This window comes from Hyperolius riggenbachi, chromosome 2 (genome assembly GCF_040937935.1).
Source record: "Hyperolius riggenbachi isolate aHypRig1 chromosome 2, aHypRig1.pri, whole genome shotgun sequence".
NCBI lineage: Eukaryota > Metazoa > Chordata > Amphibia > Anura > Hyperoliidae > Hyperolius > Hyperolius riggenbachi.
Window position 1 is genome coordinate 338,310,661 of NC_090647.1, and position 24,684 is coordinate 338,335,344.

The 24,684-nt window shown below is 44.5% G+C and overlaps 1 protein-coding gene across 2 annotated transcripts in view; it reads right to left on the reverse strand.

Moving 5' to 3' along the window:
* Positions 1-397: 397 nt before the first annotated feature.
* The window catches only part of CIMAP3 (ciliary microtubule associated protein 3), a 45,177-nt gene continuing 20,890 nt past the window's right edge, over positions 398-24,684 (reverse strand). The window contains exons 3-6 of one of the 2 annotated variants that reach the window (XM_068269424.1): positions 15,449-15,547; positions 8,693-8,826; positions 4,034-4,151; positions 398-550 (exon numbers count right to left, since the gene is read on the reverse strand). In XM_068269424.1, coding sequence (XP_068125525.1) covers positions 482-550; positions 4,034-4,151; positions 8,693-8,826; positions 15,449-15,547 — 420 coding nt within the window. In that variant the 3' untranslated portion in view covers positions 398-481. The remainder of the gene's footprint in view (positions 551-4,033; positions 4,152-8,692; positions 8,827-15,448; positions 15,548-24,684) is intronic. The other variant, XM_068269425.1, reaches the window with a different exon arrangement.

The window sequence follows — 24,684 nt, forward strand, 5'->3', positions numbered from 1 at the left end:
CTATGCACGGGTGGGGTAATTAGTGTCTCAGCTAAATGGAATCCACCTATCTGAGACACTAATTACCCCACCTGAGCAAAGGTCAGGTTGGTTGCACAGCATGCACCGTTAGGGAGTCACGAGGACAGGTTTGAGAAACACTGGTTTAGGATGTTTAAAACATAATAATCGTTTATTTCTCAAAACACATGTTAAAACCACGGTGTACCATACTTATATTGGGGGGCCCTTATGACAGGGACCCTTTGATTTTATTAGGCATCTAGTGTATCTCACAATACACACTCTCAGTGTTCAGGTCTAAGAAGGCTTGATGAGATGGAGCCCCTTAGGGGGGAAATTCAATTTAAAAAAAGACACAAACAGGCTATGAAAAGAAGTCTTTAAAATAATCGACTTGTTTTGGTATCAACGTTTATACAATACACAGCAGGTACAGACAACAGTATCACATGGACTCTCAACCATGCGCTGCTTTTAATCAACTATAATACAGACTCAAATATGCCACTCGATTTCTGTTTTTCCTAAATTCTCGGTCTGTAAGCAGCTGGAAAAGAAAGTAGAAGAAATGAAGATAAATTAATGTGGTTCTACACATGAGTAGTAAAGCATAAATATTACTCTTACAAGTATATACAAACCTGCAGAATTGGACATTTTAAAGGGGCCCTGAACACAAAAAATAAACGGAATCTGGACTTACCTGGGGCTTCCTCCAGCAAGCCATAGCCCGCAAGGTCCCTTGGTATCCTTTGTGTCCCCTCCGCGCTCCCACTGGTGGCTCCGTTAATCCGCTGACTTTGGCTGAAGTCGGGCCGCAGAAGTCGCTGGGTTAACGGAGCTGCCAGCGGGACCACAGAGGGGACCCAGAGGGTGCCGAGGGACGTCGCAGGCTACGGGGGCTGGAAAAAGCCCCAGGCAACTCCAGATTCCATTTATTTTTTGTGTTCAGGGTCCCTTTAAGTAACACATACTTCTCAACTTTTGGAGTCAGGAAAAAATAAGACACTGAGACCCGCTCCTGCCACACATTTAGCCACACCCCTGACACACCTTTAGCCACTCCCCAATTTTGCATGCGGCATGCCCCCTCGACAGTTCCCTGGTGTCTAGTGCCCCCTCCCCAAACAGTTACTATTCTTCCCAATACAGCTTCCCAAGTGGTGAGGTTCCCCCCTCCCTACCCAAGAGCTTCCCTGGTGGTGGTGGGCTTCCCCCCTCCCTCCCCAATTCAGCTTCCCTGGGGGTGCGATTCCCCGCTCCCTCCTCAACAGTTTCCCTGGGGATGGTGGGATGGTGGGCTCCCCCCCCCCCCCAATAGTTTCTGTAGTGGTGGTGTCTTCAGAGAGCTAGTGTGGACAAGCGTGGCTATATTGATATGTGCAGGGCTAGTAGAGCAATGGTGCTCATGCACAAAAGCAAAAAGCCATGCATGAGTGCCTTTGTTCTGATGGGCCTGTGCTCACCATACTTGTGCATGCACACTATGACATGCTCAGTCACACCCGTACTTACACTCTGAAGAAATATATTCAATGTCATGTTTTAATAGGACCCACTACTAGAATGGTGCAGTGTAAGAAGACACAGAACACCTCTTGACTAACTAGAGGCTTCCCACTACTGAAATAAGTATTTATCTTTTTTCCCTACCAGACTTCAGGATTGCTTTAATTAGTAGATACTATGATGCTCTCCCCAACCCAGTCTCTGTCTTTTTTTGTTTATCTTTTTTTTTTTAAAATCTTCCACCCTAGGCTATGACCAACCACCAGACACTTGGTCCCATATGCAATTCACTTTTTCTCCTGAGTTTTCTCCTAGTTAATATTTTCACACCTTGTCATAAAAGGACATTTAAACCACCAGCAAGCAAGAAAACACTCAAAATAATCTTAATAGTACTTTTTCACCAACTTTTAAGGAATTTTTCAATTGTAAAATACTTAAAAGTTACTTTTAATAGACAATGAAAATGATCTCCTAGGAGAAAACTCAGGAGAAAAAGTGATTTGCATATGGGCCTTGTTCTTTAATGAAATAGAGGAAACATGGAGAAGTTGACGATGTGTCAGATGTGGTACTTGGGAAATAAGTGGGTACACACAAAGTCATACCTCCCAATTTGGCTGGGACTGTCCCAGGTTGGGAGGCTCCATCCCACATCCCGCTAAACCTACTTTTGCGTCCAATGCAGCACGCCTCCCTGCTCTGTGCTTTCTCCGCTCCAGTGTTTGCAGAGTGGCAGTGCAGCAGTAGCCATGCTTTTTTCACCTCCTCCTGGCTCCAACATTGTCCATCCCTTCTCTACAGAGTGGCAGCTCACTCTGTCCCCTTGTTCTCCTCCTGCACGTTGCATGGCTACATGCAACATGAGGAGATCGAGATGGGCAGAGAGTTAGCGGTTGCTGTAGAGAATGAGTAAACACTGTTAGAGCCCTGAGGAGGTGAGACAAGCTACTGCTGTGCTGCTACTCTGCATATACTGGGGCTGAGGGAGCACAGGACGAGGGGCCACTAGGGAAGCTATACGAGGTAGGGAAGGGAGGAGCACTAGACCACCAGGGTAGCTAGCTATACAGGAGAAGGAGGGGAACCACTAGACCGCCAGGGAAGGTATGTGGTGGAGGGAGGGCGAAAGCACTAGACGACCAGGTAAGCCATATGGTGGAGGGAGAGGGGCTAATAGACACCAGGGAACTGTATAGGGGAAGGAGGGGGCCATTAGACTTCAGGATACTCTGTATGGGTGGGATGGAGGACCACTAGACACCAGAGAAATTAATAGGGGGGAGGGGGACAACTAGATACCAGGGAACTGTATAGGTGAGGGAGGGAGGACCACTAGACACTGGGAACTGTATAGGAGGTGGGGGCACTAGACACCAGAGAACTGTATAGGGGAGGAAGGGGTACCACTAGACACCAAAGAACTATATAGAGGAGGGAGGGGAACCACTAGACACTAGGGAACTGTATAGCAGAGGGAGTAGGGGAGGGAGGACAACTAGATACAGGGGAACTGTATAGGGGAGGGAAAGGGACTACTAGACACCAGAGAACAGTATAGGGGAGGGAGGGGGACTACTAGACACTAGAGAATTGTGTAAGGGAGGGAGTGTGGCCACTAGACACCAGTGAACTATACAGGGGATGGAGGGGGGACCGCCAGACACCAAAAAACTGTATAGGGGAGGGAGAGGGGACCACTATACATCAGGGAACTGTACAAGGCAGGAAGGACGACCAACTAGATAATAGTGAACTGTATAGAGGATTGAGGGGGTCCCACCAAGAAACTGGTGGGGGGTAGACACCAAGAAACTGTATAGGGGAGGGAGAGGGGACCACTATACAACAGGGAACTGACAAGGCAGGAAGGCGGACAAGCTAGATAATAGTGAACTGTATAGGGGATGGAGGGGGGACCGCTAGACACCAAGAAACTGTATAGGGGAGGGAGGGGGATCACTTAACACCAGAGAAATTTATAGGGTAGGGAGGTGGACAACTAGAAACCAGGGAACTGTATAAGGGAGGGAAAAGGATCACTAGACACCAGGGAACTGTATGAGGGATGAATAGGGGGGGGGGGCACTAGACACCAAGGAACTGTGTAGGGAAGGGATGGGGCCATTATAAAACCAGGGAACTGTATAGGGGAGGGAGGACCAATAGAGACCACAGAAACGTATATGGGAGGGAGAGGGCGCGTGCTGCATGACAACTGGGGCCTGGCTATAGGTATGGCAGGAGCGTGTCTTACTATCCCTTTCTCCTGGCTCCAAAAGTTGGGAGGTATGCAAAGATTAATACAGTATTAGGCATGGTATTTGACACTGTGCACTTGGGTGATATAAAGTACTATCCATTACAGCTTCCTTGCAGGTTCAGAATGTGGACCGATCTGAGAACCCATCTTAATGTTATTAGGGGGCCCCATGATTTGTGGTTACAGTATCCCTTTGACCTTAGGCAAACGTAAACCATAAATGAGTATGTACAGATATTAAAAGTACAGTAAAATTACCTCGGATCTCAGCGTTCTCTTTTGTAAAGAAGGTACAGAAGACCAGTCAATAGATCCAAACTGCCCAGGCCAGGACACCTTCCTGCCCACATGTATTTCACGTTCATAAACCCCGGGGCTGTAATCAAAGAAATTAACACTTTTTAAGGTGTATATATTTACAGGTATCCCAGATGAAATATTGTGTTTATCATAAATATATCACAACCAACAAGTATAAATATTTTTTTTCAACTAGCAATAAGTAATAGTCTCTTGAAAAACTGAATATTAATCGAATGGCTGTCATGGTGGATCTTATTATTGTACTGCAGCTCACCTCTCTTGGCATCTTAATGACATACTGTAGTTACAGACACAAATATCAATTATAAGAGCATTACAACAATGTGTGTACAAGTGCCCCACAATATTGTTGGCCTCCTCTGCTTCATTGACTGCTATGGTTTCTGCAGGAAATTCCTGTGAAGTTCCTACAACAGGGTGCACCTTCCCTCTACATTCCAGAACAGAAGACCATGTTCATCCAGGATCCAAGCAGCATCTCTGTGCAGCAATTGTTTCTATACTGCCACCCAAAATTATCTCCAAATATTATTTCAAGTGGTACAGATTTAGTTACCTCCTGTGGCAGTTCTTATCTCTGTGTTTTAACTGCATACCTAGATGTAGAAGCCTAACCACTCTCCTTAATGGACAACTATAACGACAAGGATATGGAGGCTGCCATATTTATTTCCTTCTAAACAATACCAGCTGCCTGGCTATCTGGCTGATCCTCTACCTCTTAATACCTTTAGCCATAGCCCCTGAACAAGCATGCAGCAGATAAGGTGTTTCTGACATTATTGTCAGATCTGGCAAGATTAGCTGCATGCTTGTTTCTGGTGTTATTCAAACACTTCTGCAGCCAAACAGATCAGCAGGGCTGCTAGGCAACTAGTATTGTTTAAAAGGAAACAAATATAGCAGCCTCCATATTCTTCTCACTACAGTTGTCCTTTAAGGTTTCTGGTGATTCTGCAATAGGGATGATAAACGAAGGCCACAGACCCTGACCTGGTGTATTAGCAGGAAACTGTCATAGAAGGGATAGGAGGAAACCATTAAAATGCTTCCTAATTCAGACTCTCCAGGAACATATGGTTTTACCCCATTATTACAAAAAATCTGGTCAAATATGAATACCCAAACTAAAGGGTTTATATGCAAAAGAAGGAGAATTAAGAAGGTTAATGCAGAAGAAGGAGAAATGTTGGATGCCACTGTATCTCTAATGACCAAACAACATACTGCAGCTCACACCCTTCCTAAAGATTAAAAATAAGGCAATAACCAAACATATTTTTCTAAATAATTAACCTGGTTAATTAACCTGGTCTGGTTAAACATATTTTTGCCTTGGTGTATCCCTTACAATAGTAATGTCAGATACTGTATGCATCTGATATAAAAAAGGATGCAAAATATCAATAAAAGCGGTAAGTTTGTATGACCGATTATGACCAAGGATTTTGACTCAATTCCAGGGCCACCGATGGTGGAGATAGTACAAAATATGTTTTTTAAAAACTTGATAAAGTCCCTATACAACACACCGAAAACAAAAATGAGGCCTCTGTGATTATTTGACTCAACTGCACATCAATACATGCTGGACTTATAAAAATACATGCTGGACTTATAACATAAACATTTACCAAAAACAAGCAATATAAACCTCTCTTCCTAAGTATACTAAAAACTGTCTGTGTCCATGCCAGGATTACCAGTCACACATCAAAATCATGCCAGCGCAAGAACACAACATGTTGGAAGCTATATCTTTTTTTTTTTTTTTTTTTACTTTACTGGATCAAAAGCTACACTTCCTTGAGAATTTCAAAAACTCACTCTTTTTCATCTCTAATGTTGGGCATACACGAGTCGATTAGCCGCCGGATCGACTCCCGCCGCGTCCCCGATCGTCCCCGCGGGCAACCGGATCGATTCCCGCTCGTCCCCGTGGCAGCTCCTTATCTTCCGCTCGATTCCCCGCTATTGTCCGCCTGCGTGGATCGAGCGGGGTATCGATCCGGCGGGTCATCAGACCTGTCGGAAATTATCAATCGAGCCATTAGCGGCTCGATTGATAAGGGCACATCAGCCCGTGTATGCCCAGCATAAGTGACATAAGTTACTGTACTACTCATTGTTTATCAATAAACTTTTGAAGTCACATTGTAAAGTGGGGTGGATGAGCAAAACTGCGGCAAATAAAATGATCATGCTACCCAAATTATTATTATTCCTAGATCTTCTGGTTTCAATTAAGAGGTAAACCATTTTACATGTTTAAAGGAAAATCATAAAATTTGCATGGATGGACAAAGTCCAGAGAGTAAAGCTAAACATGCTTAATATAATTTGTGGCAGATCAGGTGAATGATTGATATCTTCCTGGCATACATGTAAAACGGGTGCATGGAAATTTGGGTGGCATGTGAAGCCACTAGAATATCACTAAACACTAATTCCCCCCCAGCTACTCCTAAAACTAGTCTTACTGCTAACCCTATGCCTAACACTATCAATCTCTTCTTTCAAGCAACTTTGGGCTTTTGCTATGTCCATTGTCCAAATTATACACTGGGTGCCACCTAAATAACATTGCAGTCTATGGCGGCACCTAAATTACCTGGAGCTGCACCCTAATTACCTGTCTCAATCTTCCTGATATCAACCATTTAATTGGTCTACCACCTTTCACCAGTAGTTATTAGACAAGATTTAAGCCTGAAAAAAGATGTCAGCAGAGGGGTTTAAAAGACAGGACACCTGGACTTAGAGGACACATGGCAGCCAGCAGCAGAAGAGACTATATCCAGCAGCTAGAAATCAAGTGAGGTAACTTGCTGTATGTTTGACGCTACCTGGTACTCTGTATTGGGGAGGGTGAACCACTGATGGTCTAGTGGGACTGGTGAAGTTAGTAGTAAGAGGTTCCTGCTCTCCGTAGGACATTGGTGTCATAAACCATGGGAAATCTGACAAGCAGAGCCATGACAAGGTCCTCCAGCACCCAAGCCTGAGACACCAAAGTGCACCCCTCCATCCCTCCCACCCCAGCCGTCACACACTGATTGCTATTAGACTTAAAGAGAACCCGAGGTGTGTTTAAAGAATGTTATCTGCATACAGAGGCTGGATCTGCCTTTACAGCCCAGCCTCTGTTGCTATCCCAAACCCCACTAAGGTCCCCCTGCACTCTGCAATCCCTCATAAATCACAGCCGTGCTGTGAGGCTGTGTTTACATCTGTAGTGTCAGTCTCAGCTGCTCCCCCGCCTCCTGCATAGCTCCAGTCCCTGCCCCCGTCCCTTCCCTCCAATCAGCAGGGAGGGAAGGGATGTAGGCGGGGACTGGAGTTCTGCAGGAGGCGGGGAGAGCAGCAGACTGACACTATAGAGATAAACACAGCCAGCTCTGACAAGCTGTTTGTCAGCAGCGTGGCTGTGATTTATGAGGGATTGCAGAGTGCAGGGGGACCTTAGGGGGGTTTGGGATAGCAACAGAGGCTGGGCTGTATAGGCAGATCCAGCCTCTGTATGCAGATAATATTCTTCAAACCCACCTCGGGTTCTCTTTAAGGGGCCCATACACTCAGCCGATTTTCTGGCCGATCGATCGATCCCGATCGATTGATCGATTGATCGTTTGAAAATCGGTTGGCCAATCGACCGATCGATGGCCGATTTCGATCAATTTCGATGGATTTCCATCGACCAGGCAGGATGGAAAATTTAGGTCGATCTGATGAGATTGCTTATCAGTTTGCATTGGCCTTAATGGAAATCTGATGGCAAAAAAATGCCATCAGATCGAATTTCAATAGATTTCAAACTGAAATCTATTGGAATTCTTTCCTGGTAAAAAATGTTCTAAAAACGCATCAGATAGATCATCAGATGCATTTCTTATGTATCTGATGCCAATCTGACGAGTGTATGGGCACCTTAAGAGTCACAACAGGTGTGTGTGTGAGTCCCGCACCTTAATCTCTAGTTATCTGGCTAGCAGTCACTGCCATGTATTCCCTGTTCTTATTTCTCTCTGCTTCAAACTAATAGAGGAATGATAGCTGAGCGAGTTGAGCGCCCCCTCCTACACTGCGCCCTGAGGCTGGATCCTCTCTTGCCTCTGCCTCGTCACGGCCCTACTGACAAGAGTGGCAAACCAATGTGTCAGCAGCAGATCACATGTGTCAGCAAGAACAACAGTGGTAGAGCTAAGGTCCATTTAAGTTCGCTTGAGTTTGTAAGCCCCAGGTAATACATTTCTGATGATATTGGACACTGGTATGCAGGTTTCTTCTGGTCAATTAAGTTAACCTCCCTGCCGTTAAGATTATTTCCAGATTTAGGGCCTAAAAGCCATGCAATTTTTTTCACAAGCTTTTAGACCCTAAAGACAAGAAAAAACATACCACAGAGAGATCTGTAGCAGCTCCAGCATATAATTCACTCAGGCATGGTTTCTATCCAGAGCCTGACACGGGATTACCGCTAAAGAGGTTAACTCGTATAATATGTGTTATATTATTTATCAACATGGTCCAGAGGGTGCAATGTAGCCTAACTTGACTTAACTATTGCACTTTGATACAAATAAAATACTTTACCCAGGGTTGAGTGAGAGATCTGACATCTTGTCTGGAAAACGTACAGCTTGGATACTGAAAGGAACATAGTTTGCAGAGAATGTGCGCTCTTTGGACCAGGATGACTGATATTCTGCAGGGCTTGGAGTTTCCATCTAGAAAATACAACAATTCCCACCAAACATGTAAAATAACACTAAATAAATTGAGCATTATAAAAACATCACAGTCCATCCACCTTTCTGTTCGTGTCATTGATTTACAAAGTGAAGAAAGTTCTGTGGTCTCTGACAGATTTCTATAGAAACAGGGTATGAGGATAAGTAAGCAGTGAATAGGTAGAGGTAAGGAAAGGTGACATGGAGGATTGGTACCATGGCCAGGAGGAAAAGTGAAGTAAAGGCAGGGAGTAGACACTGTCACTGGAAGGAAAGTTGAAGAAAAGAAAGAAAACGTTTGTTTGCACTATCTGAAGAAGGGGACCCGCTGTGGCCCCGAAACAATTGTCATTTATATGTGCTCAGGAAGCAATAAATTGCTAATTTCTTGACTTTGAAATGGTGTGCTGACCTGGAACTTTGTACTTGTGGATTTACATTGGATGCGGTGGCTCAGCATCCACAGGTTGCAGCACCCACACCTATGGGCAAGGTGTGCCATCTCCACAACTGGATCGCTTGGAAGGAAAGTTGAGAGATGGGTAGGAGAGATGCTGTGAGACACATTGACTAGGATAGGTGAAAAAAAGGAGAGTGACACAGAGGAAGACTCTAACTGACCTGTTAGGCAAGTTTTGAGAAGGTAGTGTTCAGAAGAGATGACATGGTGGCAAGGGCACTGTGCTGGGAGGATAACCAAGATTACAAGACTGGGATAACAGTTGACGGGTGGGTAACTGAAGGTCAGAAGAAGTGACATGGGGGTGGACACCATGGGTCAGAGCATAGGTTAGTGGTACATAGGTGGGGATAAAGATGGACACAGGTTAGAACGATAAGTAGTAGATGGCTAGCTGAGGTTCAGGGAGGTTGACACTATGGTTGGGATATAAGGTGAGGCATGAGTAAGTAAGTGTCAAGGTAGAGGACACAGGTGTGGACAGAGTGGTTGGAAGAATAGGCGAGGGGTGGGTAGGTGGAGGTTAGGAAAGGTAACTGGCTCGGAGGATAGATGATGGATGGGTAGGAAGGGGGCAGGAGAGGTGACATGGGGGTGGACACTGTGAGTTGGAGGAGGACAGCTAAGGTGAGGGTAGGTGAAAGTAAGTAGAGGCAACATGGTGTGGACACCTTGACTTTTTTAAACCACTTCTACCCACTCTCCCTCCTGCCTCATGTGTATTTGTACCCCACAAATGCAACAGCCTCTAGCTCCATATTGCTACTGTGACTTGCTTAGATATGTGGTCATCATTATAAACAAGTCAGGAAAATTAGATATGTGCTGCAGATGGTTAGGAGACAGCACCTGGCAGCCAGTGATGAAAATGATAATGAGGACAGCATGTGGAGAGAAAGGTTCTTGCATATGGGGAGTTCTGAATTCAGACATTGCACAGAGAATAGATTACTAGACTCAGTTAGATGCATAATGCAGCAGCCCAAGCACAACAAAGTAAAGGCAAGCAACTGCACATGTTGATGTTCATTGAGCTTTTATAAATGTGTCCAGAAGGCAATTCTATCCTCTTACTGGTTGCTGAAGATAGCACATTAATATGCTAAGCTGTTTACACCATTGATAAAAAAAAAATATATATTTTCAATGTGGATCAGAATTTTGAGTTTCAATTATTGTTATTGTTATAAAGTCACTTTGGTGTTGATTCACTAAGCTGCGCTGCTACAGCAGCACAGCTTAATGACAGCAGCATGTCAAGTGACAGGCAGCCTACTAGGACAATCAGAGTGCAGGAATCTCGTCCTTTGAAGCTACTGGACCCGCCAGGGCTCAAGGTGGGTTCAGTGGAGCGCTTGTTAAGTTTAACAAAGCACTTGTCAAACTATAGGAGCATAGCATCATTTAGCAGCGCACGCTATGGCTGCATAGCGTGCGCTGGAGATTATTACCATCATTAAGCTGCGCTGCTGTCATTAAGCTGCAGCGCAGCTTAGCGAATCAACCCCATAGTGTTTCTAAGTTAACCTGTAAGGACCCAAAAATTAAAAGTTTGATAATTACCTCAGTAAAAGGCAGCTCTGAATAGTCTAGAACAGGGGTCTCAAACTCGCGGCCCATTTGCGGCCCTCGATACAATATTTTGTGGCCCTCGCCAGCAAAAGCTTCCTTACAGTTCGCTTCAGTGCTCCCAAGTAATCCGCCGCATCCCCGCCGCTAAACGAGGGCTGCAGAGCCCCCAAATCGCCCGGGGGGCAATCCAACGGCATTTCCTGGAAGGGGAAGAGCTTTCAGCTTCAGCTCTGCCCCTCCTGACGTCAATTCCGGCACGGATCGCCGCCTCTCCCCGCACCTCTCTGTGAAGGAAGAGTGAGAGGGGCGGGCAGAGGCGACGATGCGCCGCGATTGTGAAATTCCTTATGCGGCCCAGCCTCATCCTGACTTTGCCTCCTGCAGCCCCCCACGTAAATTGAGTTTGAGACCCCTAGTCTAGAAGCTTCCTATATCCTCCTTGACCCCACCGTTCCCGTGCAGGGTCCCTCTAAACATATACAACAAGAGCTTGCCATATATGTTCTAATGGCCGCACTCCCCACTGTGTAAGAATGCAGCCACACTGCACAGTAGCATGTAACCACTTTGTGCTCCCGTGCATGTGAGGCTGTAAATAAGCAGTACAGCTGTGCTCTTACACAGAGGAGTATCCAGAGGTTGCCCTCTACTGAGGTATCAGACTATTATTTTTTGGGTCCTTACAGAAGTGGAAAGACTCATTGGGCTTGATTCACTAAGACAAATAGCATGCCTTATTAAAGTTAACACGCCTTATCAGAGTAGCATAACGAGCACTACAAACCCGAGGGGCTCAGGGCAGGAGGAGTGGAGCTCTCATCATTGCCAATTAGCAGGCATAAATTCATAGCGCTCGCTATGCTACTCTGGTAAGGTGTGTTATGTCTGATAAGGCATGCTATTTGTCTTAACCACTTGAGGACCCACCCTTTACCCCCCCTTAAGGACCAGCGTTATTTTTTGTGATCTGTGCTGGGTGGGCTCTGCAGCCCCCAGCACAGATCAGCTGGCACACAGAGCGATCAGATCGCCCCCCTTTTTTCCCCCCTATGGGGATGATGTGCAGGGGGGGGTCTGATCGCTCCTCCTGTCTGGCATGTTGCGGGGGGGGCACCTCAAAGCCCCCCTCCGCGGCGAAATTCCCCCCTCCCTCTCCTATCTGCTCATCCCCGGTGATCGGGCTGCACAGGACGCTATCCGTCCTGTGCAGCCAGTGACAGGCTGTCCCCTGTCACATGGCGGCGATCCCCGGCCGCTGATTGGCCGGGGATCGCCGATCTACCTTACGGCGCTGCTGCGCAGCAGCGCCGTACAATGTAAACAAAGCGGATTATTTCCGCTTGTGTTTACATTTAGCCTGCGAGCCGCGTGAATTGACAGGAGCCCCCCGCCGTGAATTGACAGGAAGCAGCCGTTTGCGCGAGCGGCTGCTTCCTGATTAATCAGCCTGCAGCTGGCGACGCAATACTGCGTCGCTGGTCCTGCAGCTGCCACTTTGCCGACGCACGGTATGAGTGCGCGGTCGGCAAGTGGTTAAAGAGGAACTTCAGCCTAAACAATCATACTGTCATTAAGTTACATTAGTTATGTTAATTAAAATAGATAGGTAATATAATCTCTTACCCACCCTATTTTAAAAGAACAGGCAAATGTTTGATTTCATGAGGGAAGCCACCTTTTTGGTTGAAAGGAGGTGACAGGGAGCATGAGACACAGTTCCAACTGTCCTGTGTGCTGATCACCCCTCCCAGTTGCTAGGCAACGTGAATAACAACATAGGAAATCCCATCATGCTTTGCACAGCATCAGGGAAAAAAAGCCCGGGCAGTTTTCTTTGATGGGTGGAGCTTAGCTAAAAATGCAGCTACAAATGATGCTTTGGTAAGAAAAACAAAGTTCTGATGCTGTGAAACTGATTTTTAGTCCGCAGGTTCACTTTAAGGTGCATACACACGCACTACAAAAGGCAACGACGGGTCCCCCGAACCCTCCCGCTGGGTGGTCTTTTAGCCGACAGTGTGTACGCGCTGTCTAAAAGACCGACCAGCGTGAGGGTGCAGCGGACCCGTCGTTGCCTTTTGTAGTGCGTGTGTACGCACCTTTAGTAAATCAAGGTGAAGTCAATCATTGTTTGCAAACCCATTTGAGTGAGCCAGTCACTGACTGTTTAATAATGCAGGTGATTCCCTTTCACAACCTGTCAGTGGTTGTACTGCTATGTATTTTCAGACCATATACATCTAGAAATGTGATATGTGTTCAGGATTGTCATGTAAACCAGCACAAAAGCAAATGTCTACAGTTTCAAGTGTACAAAGTGACAATGCTGTGTCATACAAATGATTACATCCTGTGACACAAATTGGCAACATTTTTTCTGTGTATGGAGTCAGACTGAAAATAATTTTAAGTAAACACTGCAGAACAATTATTTCATGGTGTGATTGCTTTTTCCAACAATTCATTTAGTATGAAGAAGTGTAAGACATGGAAATCTAAAAAAAAAAAAAAATCACATAGCATCATGTTTGATTTTAATCCTTAAAGGGAACCAGAGACGAAGCCACTAAAAAAAATAGGAAAAGATTTAATATATACCTGCCCCTCCAGCCCCATAAGCCTGGATCGCTCCCACGCCGCCGTCTATCGCCGGTACCGGGTCCCGTCACTTCTGCCGGACGCAACCAGTCTTCCACATGCGCAGGGGCTCCCTCCGGTTCTTTACGCATGCGCCTGCACAGTGTGGAGGGAACGCACTGCGTTTGCGTCGACTGGACGAAATGACGGGACGGTACCGGTGGACAGAGGCAGCGGAGGACAGCGGCGTGGGAGCGATCCAGGCTGATGAGGCTGGAGGAAGCCCCAGGTATATATAAAACTGTTAGTTAGTTTGTCTCTGGGTCTCTTTAAGCCCCATCTACACCATACAATATTTTGTCCGATTCAATTCGATTTGATTCATTGATTCAATTTGATTCAATCCAACATGTCCGATCAGAATTCAATTCGATTCAATTTGCCATTGCAAAACAATGGCAAATTGAATCAAATCGAATCCCGATAGGACATGTCAGATTGATTTGAATCAAATCAATAAATCGAATCAAATTGAATTGAATCGGACAAAAAATTGTATGGTGTAGATGGGGCTAAAGGCAAACACATGAAACATGCGGTGTACACTGCGTTTGTGTCTGGGGAAAAATCTAATTGTATCAGTGGAATAGAAGCACCGCAATCTCCATTATAATCACAGTGCTCTTGCAGTAGTGCAGCATGCAATCTGCAAATCAGAACGAAATCCAGTCAGTGGAAAAGGGACCTTAGCATACTTAACTAGACTGATGGCAATCTTGACTCACAAGAGCAATGCCATATTCCCGGGATATTTCATCTTCTCAATGGACATGGCATGAGATCCATGAGCTGATTACAAATACAGCATAGCCCAACCACCCATGAACATCCTGGTCTGGTACGCTGGAGCCACCACCAGTGACAAGTTCAAACTACAGAGGGTCATTAGGTCGGCGGAGAGGATCATTGGTGCCCCCTCCCCTAACTTGCACTACTATACAACAAAAGACTGAAATCCAGGGCACTGAGGATCGCAAATGACTTCTCACACCCAGGCCACCAATACTTCAGCTTGCTTCCGCTAGGCCGGAGACTTTGAGCCAACCCCACAAAGACTGTTAGACACAAGAACTCTTTTTTTCCCATTGGTGGTCAGCTACTTAAACTCCCTCCACATACTTCCATCGGTGCAAGCCCTAAAAAACGGTGGAACAAGCCGGGCCACGGTCGAACAGTCGACTGAACCACCCAGCCTACAAGATAAACCGCTGGTCATCTCGGGGTCAATTAATGGACTGGAATGTAAAATGTTATATAATGTAATGTAATGCAAATGGATTGCTTCTGCTGTTGTTGACATCGATCCATTTCTCTATTATATGTCCCTTTTATATGTCTTTTTCCCGAGCTATATGTATGTGCCAAAAATAATTCCAGGCATGACCAATTATGCTTGGCGAAATAAACGATTCTGATTCTGAAAGCACATTTTAAAGAGCACCTCTAACAACGCAAAATAGAACACACACAAAAATAAATCATTTTTATGTTAATTTTTCTGCCTGGTTTCAGCATCAGAAACAATATGTTGCTGTATATTAATATGTAACCCAACTGAGGTCTGATGTTACACAGCCTTCTGCCCCAGAGTACTCTGGGAGATCAACTGATTTTCCTGCTCTTTACACAGTTGGGGGTAAAATTCCACAGTGATGCCCCTTACCAGCAGTAAATATGCCTGCATCACTGATACATTTAAGAATGTCAATCAGGGTGAGGTAAGATCTTACTATGGGTGAACATTGGCTAAATAATGTATAAACGAATACTGTTAAAAATAAATCATTTTAATCACACTTCAGATTCCCTTTAAGCAGAAATCTCTAATGCACAGAATAAAATGATTAATACAGGCACGTGATGTAAAGACAGTTTCACACTCCACATTAGACATTTAGTTGCAAAGAGTTGGACACGACTGAATAGTGGCTGAACAACAACAACAATCACCTTTTCATTTGGGTTAAAGCGCACTGCTGTTCTAGCTCCCAGAGTGTAGCCTTTCTTACTCATAGGTTTTCTATGCTGAAGATATACCATGTTAGTAACCTAGAAAACATACACACAATTAGCGATACATTAAACAAACTAGTATTATGTATAACGGAAAATTGTATACTTACCTACCAGTAATTTTCCTTTCCCTATGCATCCATGGCAGCACATCGGGTTTAGGCCCTGCCCCTAATACCCCACAGGATCAAGTATCTATAAATGTTTTGCTGACCCTCCCCTTCGTGTCTTGTAACTAGGTCCTCACCGAACAGTGGGTGGGAACCCTGTGCTGCCATGGATGCATAGGGAAAGGAAAATTACCGTCAGGTAAGTATACAATTTTCCATTTTCCCTATACCTCCATGGCAGCACATCGGGATTTAACTATAAATTCCCAATTGTAGCTTGCGCTCATTCCATATAGCCAGGGATCAACTTGCTCCTACAGTATCTTTCCTGGATACGGGTACACCTCCAATCATAAAAAGGAACACAAGAAAGCAATAATAGTGCAGACTGTTTAACAACCAGGCAGGCACCCGTACCGGTGCGAGATGTATTACACGTACACACTATACTTTGATACTTAAGAAACTTTGATGTACGCAGATTGGTTTTAGATTTTTATATTAAATTGATGCAGTTTTACACATGGGCAATATTTTGTGTTTACTTTGAGGCTGTATTAAGGAGATGATTTACGAGGGGGTACATGCTGTGTGATAAAGAAGACCTAACTATCTGGCAGAACACTCCAGCCTGACACCCATACGGCTGTCTTACGGTGAGCAGGGTGGAAAGTGGAACGGAGGGGAGAGCCTGTGTTAGGTGGTTGGTGGTGGTCCCCGCCCCCTTACCCTCACATATAGTGTGTACGTGTAATACATCTCGCACCGGTACGGGTGCCTGCCTGGTTGTTAAAGAGTCTGCACTATTATTGCTTTCTTGTGTTCCTTTTTATGATTGGAGGTGTACCCGTATCCAGGAAAGATACTGTAGGAGCAAGTTGATCCCTGGCTATATGGAATGAGCGCAAGCTACAATTGGGAATTTATCTTACACTAGACTGGTAACTGTATGTAGTGCGCCCCACTCTACAATTTAGACGGATCTCTAGCGCTGTACTACTGTGTGCAATATACTTTGGGATTTAACTATAACCACAAACGGGAGGGAACACTGGAACAGGTACAAGCAGAATTTTTTATTTACTGAACAAAAACATCAGAACAGGAAGATAGAACAGCTCTTCCAAATTCTAGAGAAGTTGAATGTGAGGTATCAACTTGGTAATGTGAAATAAAAGTATTTATTCTGCTCCAATTGGCAGCCTGACAAATCTTAGCAGCTGAGACTTTGGCGTAAGCTGCCCAGGAAGACGCTAAGCCCCTTGTTGAATGTGCCCGGATTTCTCCCGGCGGCTCTTTATTGACTGCCCTATATGAATTCTGTATGGTACGGATGAGCCAAGAAGCCAGTGTCCTGGTTGATGCCGCTTCTCCCTTGCGGTACCCCGTCGGGATGATAAACAGTCTGTCCGACTTCCTTATGCTTTGAAGGTAAGCTTTCAAAGATCTTGCCACATCTAATTAGTGAAGAGTTGTAGAATCCTCCTCATTGAATGAAGTTAATGACCACTCTTGGTTAATGTGTAAAACTGATGACACTTTGGGAAGAAAACCTTGAACCGGCCGCAGCTGTACCCTATCCGGAAAGAAAATGAGGAATGGTTCCAGATGACTCAGGGCTTGTAGCTCCGAAATTCTTCTGGCAGAGGTGATTGCTACGAGAAACATTGCCTTCAAAGTCTTGAACCAAAGACAACATTGTTCTATTGGCTCAAAAGGCGATTTGGTTAAGTAGTTCAAAACTAGTGGTAGGTACCAGCTGGGAAAGATAGGCTTCAGTGGGGGTCGTACCTTCATGACTCCGGATATAAATTGCTTGATCAAGGGATTAAAAGCCCAACGATGGCTAGTCAGGGCCGAAATCGCCGATATTTGTACTTTCAGTTAATGGAATGATAGTCCCTTATCCACTTCCGTCTGTAGGAAGGCGAGAAGTTGATGCACTGGAGGCTTAACAGGATCAAACGCTTCTTTTCTGGCGAACTCCAGAAAAACGTTCCAAATGCGGTGATATGTTGAATTCGTATTTACCTTTCTTGCTTTCAGTAGTGTCGAGATAACCGACTCTGAGCAGCCTATATCCGCCAACTTCCTCCTCTCAACTTCCAAGCAGTCAACTTCAGCCGGGATGGATTCGGATGAACCACCGGCCCTTGGGACAACAGAGTCCTGCTGTCTGGGAGAGGATTGGACATCGACATCTGAGAGATCATAGGGAACCAGGGTCTTCTTGGCCACCAAGGGAGAACTACCAACAAGACCACTGGTTCCGACCTCAACCTCTGTAATAATCTCATGATGAGGGGCGTTGGAGGGAAAGCGTAAGCCACCTGACAGTTCCACTCCGTCGTCAAAGCATCCGTTGCCTCCGCATCTCTCTCCGGAAACCTGCTGAAGTAGCGCTGGCACTTCCTGTTGCTGCGAGATGCCAACAGATCCAATTCTGGCTCCTGCCAATGTGCGCATATCATCCGGAAGGCTGGATCCTCTAACTCCCACTCGTTGTTTGACACTATTACTCTGCTCAGATAGTCCGGAACAGTGTTGGACAGACCCGGTATGTATATTGCTGTTAATGAACTCAGATACCTCGTTGCCCACGTAAAGATCAGGTCTGCCTCTTCCATCAGGGATTGGCTGCGAGAACCTCCTTGATTGCGAATGTAGGCTATCGCCGTCCTGTTGTCCATCCTCAGTACTTCTTTTCCCCTGATAAGTGCCTGAAAATGTAGAAGGGCGCAAAAGGCAGCTCTCAGTTCTAGCCTGTTGGATGGCCAGTACTTCATGTATTGTGGCCAGATTCCCTGAGCCACTTATGAACCACACGTCGCTCCCCAGCCTCTCTGACTGGCATCTGTATCGATCGTTATCGGTACTTTGTGCTCTAAGGGAAGACACTTAATTAGGTTTTCCTCTTCCAGCCACCAAGGCAAATCTTTCTTCACGAGCTTCGTAATTTGAATACTCTGGCATAGACTGCAACCATCCCATTGGATTAGAAATCCATGTTGAAGATTCCTGAGCCTCCAATGGGTCCAAGGAACCATTGGGATAGCAGCCGACATAGTCTCCAGAACTCTTAGGCACATTCTTGCTGAAGCTGTGGTGGATAGGAACATCTGCAATACCCTCTGCTTTATTACTGGAATCTTCTCGTCCGGGAGACCGACTTAATTCCACTAAGTGCGAAATCTTGCTCCCAGATACACCAAGTCTTGGGTAGGTTGAAGATGGCTTTTGGAATAATTTATTAGCCAGCTGAACCTGAGTAGAGTGCTGATTAACAAGTCCCTGTGGAACAGACCCTCTTTGACCGTATTGGACAATAGCAGGATATCGTCTAGATAATGGAAAGCACGGACCCCTTGAAGTCTTACTAGGACTATTATCTCCAGAAGCAGCTTGGAAAGTGTCCTGGGTGCCGTGCAAATTCCAAAAGGAAGACATACAAACTCATAATGGTCTCCCCCTACCGCAAACCTTAAGTACTTCTGTAGGTCTGCTTGAATTGGCACATGTAAATAAGCATCCTCCAGATCGATAGAAAGCATAAAGTCCTTGGGATTTACCGCCATTATGATTGTGTGCAAGGATTCCATCTTGAACTTTTCGAGTGTTATGTACGAGTTCAGTCTTTTTAGATCTAAGACCGGTCGGAGATCGCCGTTTTTTTTCTGTACAAATAATAGTCTTGAATAAAATCCCTGACGTCTTTCCTGTCTCGGGACTGGCACAATTGCTTCTTTGTTCACAAGCCCTTGCAGATATGTTTCCAGAATTTCCTTCTTCTGGGGACATACCGGAATCCGCGTTAATCTGAACGAATCTTGTGGAGGAGCCCTCTTTTTTTTTTAAAGTTTCTTTTTATTGTGTTTTTTAAGAAACAAACATTAAATACAACCTTCCCCCAAACAGAAGGGGATAAACAACCTAATAAACTTTTAGAAGAAGCTTACACTAGAAATCCATATATATTGACAGTATAAGATATGAAGCAGTGTGTATAACAGGGTTTCATTAAAAAAAAAAAAAAAAAAAAAAAAAAAAGGTACAAAAGCATTTAATTTCATGTATCCATTATTTACACCAAAAATTTAACAAGACTGTGCCCTTTAAAACTCATTCCCTCCATCCCCACCCAGATGTAACATATATATTATATTCAAAGTAATTCACCAGGAGCCTTAATGGAAGAGAGTTAGGTTATATGTAGAGATGGATATTTCTGAGACATGCATTGAAATGAAAGATCCCAATCCCACTTATCTTACTACAAATTCTGTTTAAACTGAAGAAAGAGTATCTCGGTTCTTTGTCCATAAGCCCCAAATCTTTTGGAATTTGTTAGCGCAGCCTCTAGCAATGTATGCAGCTTTGTACAGATGCAGAGACGAGTTAATAAGGTTTTTCCAGTACTGAATTGTTGGGGGATCCTGCTGTTTCCAATGTAGTAATATAGATTTTCTGTAGTAAAACAGGAGGAGACCCAGTAAAGCTCTTTGGGCTCGTGTTGGAGCTAGTGATGTTACTTCCCCAAGAAGACAATGAAATGGAGCAGGGGAAACCTTTAATTTAGTTAGATGTGAAATGAAATTGCATATTTCCGCCCACTTTGAGGCTATGACAGGGCAAAGCCAGAAAATATGGTCGAAACCTGCCGCCGCAATTCCACATCTCCAGCAACTGGAGCCCCCCGAGGAACTAAATTTACCCAATCTAGAGGGTGTAATATAGGCTCTATGAATTATTTTAAATTGGATTAATCTATCCTTTGAGGCTATTAAATATTCGAATGGTTTTATGAGAACATTTTCCCAGTCCTCATCATCCATATTAGGAATTAAGTTAGTCCAAGGCTGCATATAGACTGTGGAGTGGGGTTCAGTTAGCAGTATTATGTGTTGGTATATAGTAGAAAGAGCTTTTTTAAGATTTTCATTACAAAGGATATCCTCCAATTCAGAGCTCTGTAGGTTAACTCGAGCCCCGCTGTACTGCGACCGGAATGCATGCCTCAGCTGTAAAAAGCGAAAGAAATAGTTATTTGGCAGTGAGAAGTTTTCTTTAAGAGTGTCAAAGGTACTTAGGGTACTATTGGAAATTATATGTTCCAGCCGAGAGATGCCTTTCCGTATCCACACAACAGGGTCCGGGATAGAATAAAATTGTTCAAGTGTGGGGTTGTTCCAGATAGGGGTGTTAGGGGATACTCTAGTGGATGGGGCTCTGTACCAGGAGTGTACTGTCCTCCAGGCCTCAATCACAACTTTTATATTAAGAGTTAGAGGGTAGGGAGCTTTTATTCCTCGATAAAGGATCTGTGCGAGCGCTTCATACGACCCCAGACGTGCTGCATCTAGAACTGTAGATGAGTTAGTATGGTCTTGAACGAGCCACCAGTGAGCAGTTACCAGTTGACTAGCTAAGAAGTACTTATGTAAATTCGGGAAGGCGAGTCCTCCCTCAGTCCAAGGCCTCTGTAGTTTTCGTAAGCTGATTCTGGGAGTTTTATTATCCCAGATAAAACTGCACAGCAACGAATTGAGTTGGGCGAAGAAGTTCTTGTTCAACTGTATGGGGGAATTCCTAAATAGATATGTGTATTTAGGTAATAACTTCATTTTAATTAGGTTAATTCTACCAATGAGGGACAAAGGAAGACACTTCCAACTGGTCAGCTTATGTTTAGTTTCCTGCAGTAGGGGGAGAAGATTAAGTTGGTAGAAGTCCTCAGGGTCATAGGATATCCAGACCCCTAAATATTTTACCTGGGAAACTGAGTCTAACGGCGTGTGAAATTGGGAGTTTCGGAAAAGAGGAAGTATCTTTGACTTACTCCAGTTAACACATAATCCAGATAATGGGGAAAAAGATTTAAATATATCTAGTGCCCCATTTATAGATTTATCTGGATCTTCCAGATATAACACCATATCGTCCGCATAAAGAGATACCCTCTCCTCCAGCCTCCCCACGCGAAAGCCCTTCAGGGTGTTATGTTGGCGAATCGCCATTGCTATTGGTTCAATGGCTATCGCGAAGAGGGCCGGAGAGAGAGGGCATCCCTGCCTGGTACCCCTTTGCAAATGGATGTTCTCAGAGATCATGTGGCCAATACGGATATTTGACTTTGGATGACTATATAGCATTTTAAGCCCGGAAATAAATTTGGGGCCAAATCCAAATTTGGCCAGGGTCAGCCAAAGATATCTCCATTCCACAGAGTCGAAAGCTTTGTGTATGTCGAGAAATGCTAGTGCTCTTGGAGTTTCAGTCCCAGAAGACAACTGAATGTGTGTGTGAATCCGACGTAAGTTGATATCCGTCGTCTTCTGTGGCATGAAGCCTGTTTGGTCAGGGTCGATTATATCTATAATACATTTATTCACTCTGGTAGAAAGGATTTTGGTGAGAATTTTTTGATCATTATTTAAAAGGGAAATTGGGCGATAGGAGCTGCACTCTAAAGGATCCTTATCTGGTTTGGGTATGAGAATTATATGGGCATGAGAAAAAGTTTCTGGAAATCCATTACCAGCCAGACCATGATTGTATAGTTTAGTTAAAGCAGGGGCCAGGATTCTGATATATTTCTTATAAAATTCGATGGGGATCCCATCGGGGCCTGGGGATTTCTGAGAGGGGAAAGATAAAGTTGCCTCCAGTACCTCCTCTTCTGTGATATCATTTTCAAGGATTTGGGAAGTCTCCTCATCTAGGGTCTGAAACTCTAGTTGGGATAAGAGGTTGGAGATTTGCATATTATCACCAGAAAATTTGGAGGCATACAAATCTGAGTAGTAGGAATGAAATTGCGTTAGAATTTCAGGCGGATTTGCAGTAATGTCTCCTGAGTTAAGTTTAATCTCTGGGATATTCGAGTGTTCAGAAGGGTTACGGGCTATGTTTGCTAAGAGCTTCCCATTCTTATCTCCCTATTCAAATATGGTTTGCTGCCATTCACTAAGAGAGGTTTTGGTTAAGTCAGTCATGTGTAGATTAAGCATTCTTTTACATTGCATCATTTCACTGAAAGTGTTATCGTCAGGTGTAACTGCGTAAGTACTGGTGGCTCGCTCCTCACTGTCAGCAAGCTTTGTTAAGGCTAATTCATATTCTTTTCTACGGGCCGATATTTGATTTATATATTCCCCACGGATTGTGGCTTTGAAAGCATCCCAGGTGGTTTGTGTTGAGGCTGTTCCTTCATTAATATCCCAATAGTTTTGAATGGAGCTAGAAATTGCCTCACCGATGTCTTTATCCTGTATCCACTTAGGATGCAGCTTCCAGAGGGCTTTACTTTTATATGCACCGAAAGTGCAGGAGACTTCAAGGGGGGCATGATCGGATAGACCACTGGGCAGATATTGTGCTGATTGTATGTGTGTTAGCAATTCAGCATTTCCAAATGCCAAATCTATTCTTGCAGCCGATTTATGTGTAGGTGAGAAGTGTGAAAAGGCAGTTTTCACTGAGTTTTTCCATCTCCATATCTCTGTGAGAGACATAGCATCTGCCCATTGGACTAAGTCAGCACTAGCCATTCTAGAATGATTCGTACTATCTTTTTTAGCCTCCAGAATGTCATTAAAGTCTCCGATAAGAAGTAATTTAGCTGGAAGAAATTTCTGCAATTTGATAGTTATTTGTTGTAATAGCGAGGCCTGTAGCGGGGGAGGGGCATATATCCCTACTATACAGAAAAGGGTACCATAAATTGACATATGTACTATGATGTACCTTCCATCAGAGTCTGTGTAAGAGTTAATGATTTTGCAGTTTAAGGATTTACTGACCAACACCGAGACTCCCCTAGAAAAGGAGGAGTATGTTGAATGATAAGCCTTGCTCACCCAAGGCTTACGTAATGCCTTCACCAACGAGCTATCAAGATGAGTTTCCTGAAGGACTAAAATGTGGGGTTTCTGTCTGTGTATATATTGGAACATTAGGGACCTCTTAAAAGAGGAACGAAGTCCTCTAACATTCCAAGAAATAATTTTAATTGGTGAATCCATGACAAATTTTAAGGTAGATTAAGTGAAGGATGGTGAACCTAGAAGTTGGGTTATAAATCAGTGAGAGGGGCGGGAGGGGGGAGCCCGTAGCACACCTATATTTACATGTAAGAGACTTTTGAGGTGTAATAGGATACAGCACAGAGATGAGGATTACATATAAGCTTCTTCCAAAACAATAAAACCAAAACAGAACACCCTGCTGTCGCAATGAACCATAGAAAAAAACAGTAACCATTGCTACAGCTTAATTCCCTAACTGCTATACACCCCAGATACCTAGATCAACCAAGACCTTGGGTACCTACTTAAAGGACGAAACCTATAAACCGGGGAGTGACGATGGAACAGATACTGCTCCGCTGCCCAGCAACACCTGATGATGAGAATCCACCAGGAGGCAATACCTTTTTAACAACACAAAACAAAAAAAAAAAACAAAAAAAACAATAGTCTGACTAACCACTTCCATGAGGTCATGGAGTACTAAGCTGTCTATGCCTGTGAATGTATGCTCAGGGTTGAGCATAGCAATGTGAATGATTTTTATTCAGAGACTATTAGTATCACCCATTGAAAGAGCTCTATGACTAATATAAATAATAAGAAGGGGTAGGATAGCATCAGTTGTTGAGAGAGGAGATGCAATCTATCAGCTCCAAGCGTAAAGCCATACCTTTCATAAATATCAGTTCGGGTAGAGATGAGTATCTTGACAGGAGGCTGTAGCATTAACTAGGGGTGAGGACTAGCCATGTAAGAAATTAGGCGCGGAAAGGGCCACTGCCCGGCGCGCCCCAGTGACGGGGCCCAGGCCGGGTCGGGGCATAGACCAGAGAAAGAAACCCCGGTCCAGTTACGGGACCCAGCCCAAGCCGGTGCATAGGGCGCCCCACACAGCCACCCCCACACCCCATCTCCCCTCAGCACACAGCCTATATAGTGTAGGATGTTGGAGTAAGTTAGGAACTTTAACTCAGTTAAGGGAGTTAATGATATACATTATCTAATTATAACCCCTTTACCACAGTATATATCTACC